We start from the raw sequence: 8329 nt of genomic DNA on the forward strand, positions 1-8329 counted from the left end.
GGCTGCGATATCTTCCAGATGCGTGACGGAGAACACACAAGATGTTTCTCAAAAACTAGCCACCAAATCAAGGGTTATTGGCCACAATGTGAACCTCCCCACATAATTAGTACTAAGATTCATCTCAGAAGGTGTCCTTTGAATTTCTGTTGGAAAATGGAGGCACTTGGGCAGCGAGATTAACATGATAACGCAGTGTCTGATCCAAAACAATCAAGAAGAGGCAACGATGCCATGAATCAAGGAACTTAAATAGCAAATGACCATGAATTCTTTACAGAAATAGGTAAAGTAACAAGCAAATTCTGTATTAAGGAATACCAAAGTGCAAAAGTGAAGATAACAACTATCTATCTACACCATGAGACAGTTATCATGGCTCGAATAACAAATCCCAGAAGCTTGCTGTGTGGTTGACTCTTAACCTTGTATTTACGGTGTGCAATAACCAAAAGAAAATGCGTGATTCGATTGAGCATAGCAGAAAATAGAGCAACTGACACCAACTTGATAAAACTTACAGCTCTAGTTCAGTGCTTAGGAGTTACCTCCATCTAACGACCATCAGCTGATGTGAAGGACTCGGCAAAACCAGCTGGTCTGGCTGGAATACTACCCTTGCTGTCACTAAGACTGGTATAACTTAGCCCAGTGCTGTCAGCATCCTGCCAAACTTTTAACATCTCGGGAAGTGGCTGGCTGTAGTCAATGCCATAGAAGTCCTCGGATTCGTCATTAACTGGTTTCCATTTCTCAACAAGTGGCACCAACACATTCACTGCATGACCCATATCAGGCCGGTGGTTTGGATCCCTTGAAGTGCAATGCCCAGCCAATTCAGCTATGCTGGAGATGCTCTCAAAAGTCTCGTCATTGACGTTAAGAGCTGGGTCAATGGCAGCCATAAGCTTCTCTTTGCTTGACTTGATTCGCCAAAACCACTCAGCCAAGTATCGGCTTTCCTCAGGGCGCTCCTCATCGAGGGCTGTTAACCCGGTCAAAAGTTCCATCAATACCACTCCATAACTGAACACATCAACTTTAGTCGTTATCTTCCCCATAACTGTGACACGGAAAAAGAATAGTAAGTGATGAAGTCAATTGAGGATTCTAGTTGTTGATGTTATCTTGGAGATTGAATCCCAAAAAAACCACCAATCACAACGAATGATTGAAGACCAAAGTTCTGCAAATTTATAAGACAATTCTACAGTGTAGACTAAAGGAGGATTCACAAAGATCACACGTGCTTACAATTTTTAATTTTAGCCATCAAATTGTTCAATAACTATCTGATCATTCGTGCAACATACATTTCTATTCTGCATATCATTAACATTATCACCGCATTCTTATCAATAACATGGTTGAATAAGCTCATTACACTAAGAAGGATATCAATAACCAACGTGATGTACTGGAAATAAGCTTGTCCGTAACTCTGCAGCATAGCCAAGAACTTACAAGGGGACAAAAGAAATACCTATTGGCATTTCACAGTAGATGTTTTAACCAAGACTTTATTTTTGTTGAACAAATGAGGCACAACTGGAAAGCAAGAAAAATCTTACTGAACCATGCAATTCTCCGTAGCTTCAGTTAAATTAGCCTTTTTTTCTTTCTAAATAATCCTTGTTCTTCTATACCAGGAATAAGAGTTTGAAAGGGGAATTTGGAAAACACTAACCAGCATATTCAGGTGCAAGGTAACCAAAGGTTCCAGCTAGTCTTGTCGCAACAGACTGTTCTCTGTCCGGAGCAAGTTTCACCAGCCCGAAATCAGAAACCTTTGCGTGAAAATCATCACCTAGAAGAATGTTAGATGATTTGAGATCTCGGTGAATAAATGTCTGTCGAGCCAAACTATGAAGATATTCCACCCCCCTCGCAACATCCAGTGCAATGCTCAATCTTCTCATCCAAGATAGAGGTTCCAAGTTCAGTTTCTTCCAATGAAAAAGATGCATACTTAAAGCACCTTGAGGCATGTATTCATAAACAAGAAGTCTCTCGTTGCCTTCAATAGAATACCCTAGGAGAGAAACCAGATGTCGATGCCGAACTTTAGAAAGAACGGCAATCTCAGCCTGAAACTCATCCCCAGCTTTACTGCCCATCACCCCGGCCTCCATTCTCTTGACAGCTATTTTAGTCCCATCTTCCAATTCACCCTTGTAGACAATCCCAAATCCACCAGAGCCAAGCTGATTCTTTTGGGCAAAGTTATCTGTCACCTTGCGAAGAACTTGGACAGATATAACCACATTTCCAGACTCAACCAAAGAAGAATTTTCTGTCAGATTACTGGTATTACTGACAGAACTAATTCCAGTTTGAGTGGACAAGCTTCTGATGGTGTTATTGGAAAATGCAATCTTAACAATATTTTCTCGATCAGACGGATCTCTAGGATGAACCACAATGGAACTAGGAGGATTTGAGGTCTCTTTTCTCTTCTTAAAGCAACAATATAGAGACAAAGCAATCAACACGATAGCCAACAATGAACCGGCAAAAATTCCACCCACAATTACCAGTTTGGTTCTTTGATTTGTGTTTGAGATTGATGTTGGAGAAGGTGGACTGAAAGGCATAGTGGATGGCGAAGGCGGTGCACTGCCTCGTGGAGGATTCTCTGGTGGAGTAAAACTCCCTGTAGGAGGGCTGCTAGCAGAGGAGGGGGGTTGGTGCGTCTGATTCCCACCATCCAGAAGAGGATTTCCATCAACAACAAGCTTCACACTAGTCCGAAACTTGGGCAATGGAGGACCAAGGTTGTTTCCACTAACATCCAACAATCTCAAAGAGTTCAAATTCGTGAAATTGCTAGGAATTGTGCCCTTTATACTGTTTCCTCCAAGATCAATTTCAATCAGTGAATCTAATCTTGCAATTGATGGACTAAGAGTGCCAGTAAGATTATGCCTAAGCAGATTTATGACAGAAACCTTTGAATTAGAATCACAATTCAATCCCAACCACGATCCTTGACATGGATCATTACCAGACCACTGAGAAGTAAGGATTGAAGGATAATTCACACCACCAAGAAAGTCCAAAAGGGCATTAACTTCTGGGGCACATTCCACACCAGGTTTAGATTGACAAAAAGGATTGGATTCATAAGAAACCTTACCAGCCTTGAACTTCGGCACTGGACCCATCAGTTGATTATTGTTCAAGTCCAAATCATCCAGCGGCATATCTGCCAAGCTCTGAGGAACCAAACCAACAAGCTTATTCCCGTTGAGATTAAGATCTCTCAACAAAGACAAACCCCCAATGTTCTCAGGTATTGTTCCAGTGAAAGAATTCCCATGAAGCCATAGTTGGGACAGTGATGTCATGCTTGCAATAACATCAATCGGACCACTCATGCCACCTCCTTCTTGATTATTCAACAGCAGAGTAGACATCAAAGACTTCCCAAAACTCGCAGGAATTTCACCAGATAATCTATTATAAGAAAGTCTTAGATTACTAAGAGATTGCATGCTGCCTAGAAAATCAGGCAATGAACCAGCCAAATTGCTTGAAGACACTGAAAGATTTGTTAACTGAACAGAATCTGCTAACTCACTGGGAAGAGACCATCCAGTACTCTCATTCAAAGGATTGCTATCCAAAGCCAAAACCCTTATGCTACTAAGTCCAACAAAGAAATCAGACGGGATTGTATCAAAATTATTGTAATCCAAGAAAGCAAATTCTAATTCAGATAATCCTTTAAAGGTGGGGAGTTTTCCAGTGAAATTGTTTCTCTGGAGGCCTATATTGTAAAGCTTTGAGAGCTGGTTAAAATTTTGCGGGAGGGGTCCTTTAAGACCCATACTTTGGACCTGAATTTGTGTGACTCTGCCATCAGAACAAAAAACATGAGGCCATAAAGGAGGGCCACAAGGATCATCACCATTGGCAGGCCATTTGAGAAGCTCTGGATTCTCCAACCCCTTCTGGAAATCTAACAAGATCTTAAGGTCATTAGGATCTGTAACACTATACCCCAATGTGACACAACCCAACAACAACAACAAAAACAACAGGTTGCAAAGCTTCATACTTTCACCGCCTATTACCAAATCAACATACTAAAAGAATGAAACTAACCCTCCCAATGTACCTTAAAATCCCACATAAAAACTAGGGCTTTCACGTGTCAAATACCATAAAAGGGTGTAAACAACAAGACCCAGATGCAGGGAACAAGATTTATAACAAAGTTTTTGAAGAACAAGAAGTGAAAGTTGGAAAGGATAAGATTTTGAAGGAGATTGGAGAGGACCCAGAAGAGGAAATTGTGACTAACAGAGGTGGAGACAAAGACAGGAACAGGCAGATCATCATCTAGTACTTTTAAGGTTTTTGTTTAACTAAATCTTTGAACACTCAAACCCTAAAAGTTCAAGTAGTGCACCACAATGACTGTGTGTCTCTCCCCCACCCCTCTCTCTTCTATCTATCTTTTCTTAACTTTCTAAGTCATAATAATTTATATTATATTATTGTTAATAAGGCAAGAAGAAATGTTAATTACAAAATCCATTTGAATGATGAAAGGAAAGGAAAGACATTTTGGATTATCAAGATAATGACAATTACTGTCCATATTAAAATCTTTCTCTAATTTATTGGATTCAAATTTGGAAATAATATCATAAAAAATATATTAAAATACTTTTAATGCACAAAGTAAATACAAATAATGTAATCTTAAAACTGTAAAAAACAAGATAATATTTGGTTATTATTTCAATATATATAAATAAAAAACATGTTTTGGATATAAAGATTTACTCTAAAACTAACTTAAACAATAATATATCTTTTTCATTTCTCCAGTTAAAACAATTAATTATACAAGTATGTTTACAAGTGGGCCCTGGCTGATTTTCCTGGCGCTTCTGCAGGTCCTGTGATGTCGGTAAGGGATGGTTTAGATTTGGAAATCTCTCGGGATTATTATTGATGACAATGATGAGGCGAGGAGTGGGCCAAGCCAGATTTGGCGGACTCGACTGCGGTGGTCTAATGATGGCCGCCACATTGATCACCTCCCTTTGTTCTGGTGATCGCAGCGGCCTCCCCGTGTTCAGGCATTTTTAAGCTTCCAACTTTGACTGCCAAACAAGACTTTGTCATGTCTTTTGGTTACCAGCGCCATTCTATTTTATTCACTTTATTCTTTGCTGCTGCATAATTGGAGGGATTCTTTTTATCGCAGAGTGTTTAATCTATCTGAGAGGTATTTCTAAGAAAATTAATCCAAATTTCTATATCAATATGATTTAAAAAAAAAAATCCATAGAATATCACAACTATGTACTCATAAACCCGTATTATGATGCATTATAGCACGTAATTTAATTTATTTTCTAAATTTAGCAGTTTACTTTTGAATTAAACACACAAAATTGTCAAAATCATCCTGCTCAAACAATCCATAAGAATATTGGATGGTGGAAAGGAAATAGGGAGCATGAGACCCCATATGCTAAATAAAAGGTAGAAGCAACCTCCTCTTTGTGATTTTTAATGGAGGAAAACATTGAATTATTCATGTGTTTACGGAGAAAGAATCGTTTTTTCTTTTTTTATTATTAATATAGGTATCCGGACCAACTTGTATTCATCTCGATTAATTTTAAAGGTTGAGAAATCAAAAACCATGTAAACTTCTAGTAACACTGAGATTTATAGAACTCGAATTAATGACTTTTAAAAAACAAATTTAAAACCTGATTAGTTAAACTCCACGCAATTTCTCTTTTCTTGATAGAATGGAGAAGGAATCATCACTTTGAATCCGTGATCACAGCTAATAAAATCTTGCAACCTGCATTTCCAAAGGTTATGCGTAACATAACTTTTGAATTTGTAATTTGGCATCCTAGGCAACTTTTGAACATGTAATAGAAAGTATTTTTATGGTATTTATTTTGTGATCCTTAATTAGTTTGATTTTTTATATTGACATTCAAGTGAAAGATTGCGTAAATAATATATGCATGCATGGAGTTAATTATCATTTTTCACATCACTAATTATTTCCATGGTCAATTTGTCGAGACTCAAGGCGTAAATGATGGCGTTAATCACGATCTAGACATGGAGTCTGGTGAATTTGAGCTATATATGGCAAAAAAAACACCATTCGTGATGATAAGTATTAATTTCCAGCTGAAAATTTAAAGATATTAAAAGATTTCAAAGATTAAAAATACTAAAAATCAAACCAAATAAAATCACACGAAAGTAAAAAAAAATCAAATGAAATCTTGAAATTTAGATTTTAATTGGACTTCTAAATTAAATATATCAGATCCAATAATTACATATGTGATTATTTAAAAAAAAAAAAAAACAAGTTAAAGGGGGGTGGATTTTTATTTTTTTTTTAGTAATATCATTTTTGGAGCCTAAGTTAAATCCATTATTCCTCTAAGTTTGAGACGTCAATGCTACACGGTCATAAGAACTGAAAATTCTTCGAAATAGAATAGTGTCATTTGATAGTGAAGCATCTTGGGAACTTCTTTTTTCAATTTCAAATATTTTTACTTTCAACTGAATCTTCTTTTAGCCTGATTAGATGAATTTAGGTTTGAAATTATAGTAAAATATAAAATTAAAAGATATAGAAGTAAAATATAAAACACAAAAAAAATACAAGGCTTACTTTTAATTTGCAACAAATTTTATTTTGACCTAAAAATTCTTTTATTTTTTATTTTTTAGTCCTTGTGCTTGAGAAAGAATTGATTGTTGTTTAACAAAATAGGTTGGATAATTTTCTTTGTTTTTTTTTTTTTAGATTATCTTGATTTTCTGACCTGACTCGTGGGTTTGATGATTTAACTGAGTGGGCTCACACCTTTATTTGGCATGTAATTACTCTTTTTTCTTTTGGATCCTTTTATGTGGTTGATATTTTTTTACTTCATCCTTCAATATTTGATTTGTTGATAATTAGGTTTTATGTTTTTGTTTTTTATTTTTGGTGCTTCTGGCTAAATGGCCCGAGTCACAGGTTTTATAAGCTAACGATGATTTTTTTTTAAAATAAAAAAAATAGGTTTTATGATTTTCTTAATTTTCATTTACATCAGATTACTTGTTCACATAATCAGACACGTGGGTTTGGCAGATTGACCTATTTAGGCTTGGGCCTTTCATTGGCTTATAATTGCTAATAGTTTTTATCATTTTGTAAGCTTGATTTTTTTTTAATTTTATCTTTTGATATTTGATTAGTTAAAAATTAAGTTTTGATACTTTTCAAATTTGGTGCTTCTATTCAAATGACTTGGGTAATGAGGATAATAAGTTAACACGATTTGATATCATTTTTTAGGCTTTTTTTTTGTTAAGAATAGGGCTTCTTAATTGAGTCAAGGTCTAAGATTTTCTGGGTTATGATTTTGAAAGATTAATCCAGGTCTAGGAGATTCGCTCGAGTTTACTTAGTTTTTAATATTATTAAATTAAAGTTGTCTTTTTTATGTTATTAAATTAACTAAATTTATTAAAACTAGTTGACTTAATGACTTGAGTCTTGAATGTTTTTTACTTCTTTAGAAATCCTAGCGTTGCCTTAACTTTGTTCTTCTTATGTCCGAAAAAATTTAGCCTGGCCCGTAGCATCGTGCAAACCACCAAAATAAATTTACTCGAGTCATTTTTTTTGTTTTGCTTTTAGCCTTCAATATTTAGTTTATTATAATTGAGCTTTTAATTTATTTTGATATGGGTTCCATGGTTTTATCAAGATTTCATACCTTAGATCACAGGTTTCATAGATTAGTTATTGTTGATCCAGGTCGATTTAATACTCCACCATCTCAATATTTTATTTTTAAAAAATCATTTAATATATCACCATTTAAGTATTTTAAAAGTATTTTTACCATTATACATCAAATTTTTAACTTTCTAATATCTTAACATTTATTTACGCTGAAAATAAAAAAGACTTGCAATGCAACGAGGGCCAAAAAGCTAGTTTATTCTAGAAGAAGGATTAAATGTTTTTTCATCCCTCTAATAAGAGGGATGCAGCATTCATATTTAATGATATTTTCATTAGCAGGATAGACTCCTTAATTTCCTGACTCTTATCCTAACACAGCATGCTGTCTGTAGTTGAGGGGCAAAACTTAGAGATTTTCGAGAATCCATATTAATTACTTGATTTAATTAATAATAATAATAAAAGATGAATAAGCAAACAAGTCTTCAACCAATTATTGAAAGGAGTACAGGTAAGCAAAGTAAATGACTAACGAATTAATCAAAAAAAATCAATCTGTTTTGGTTTTGATTTTAGGTTTGA

At 35.3% G+C, this 8329-nt stretch overlaps 1 protein-coding gene across 1 annotated transcript; it reads right to left on the minus strand.

Annotated features, from left to right (window-relative positions):
• Positions 1-230: 230 nt before the first annotated feature.
• On the minus strand, positions 231-4487 carry LOC7478496 (receptor protein kinase TMK1). Its single transcript, XM_024593694.2, has 2 exons — positions 1688-4487; positions 231-1063 (listed from the first exon to the last, which is right to left on the minus strand). Exons 1-2 carry the CDS (start codon positions 4056-4058, stop codon positions 555-557), a joined length of 2880 nt encoding a protein of 959 aa, XP_024449462.2. The 5' UTR covers positions 4059-4487; the 3' UTR covers positions 231-554.
• Between the last annotated feature and the right edge of the window lie 3842 nt (positions 4488-8329).

Source organism: Populus trichocarpa, chromosome 1 (genome assembly GCF_000002775.5).
Source record: "Populus trichocarpa isolate Nisqually-1 chromosome 1, P.trichocarpa_v4.1, whole genome shotgun sequence".
NCBI lineage: Eukaryota > Viridiplantae > Streptophyta > Magnoliopsida > Malpighiales > Salicaceae > Populus > Populus trichocarpa.

Excerpts from the sequence above, each read along its gene's own strand:
- LOC7478496 (XM_024593694.2), bottom strand. The coding sequence starts at position 4,058 with ATGAAGCTTTGCAACCTGTTGTTTTTGTTGTTGTTGTTGGGTTGTGTC. Across the intron at positions 1,064-1,687 it reads CCTTGCACCTGAATATGCTG|TTATGGGGAAGATAACGACT; the intron begins GTTAGTGTTTTC and ends TCCGTGTCACAG.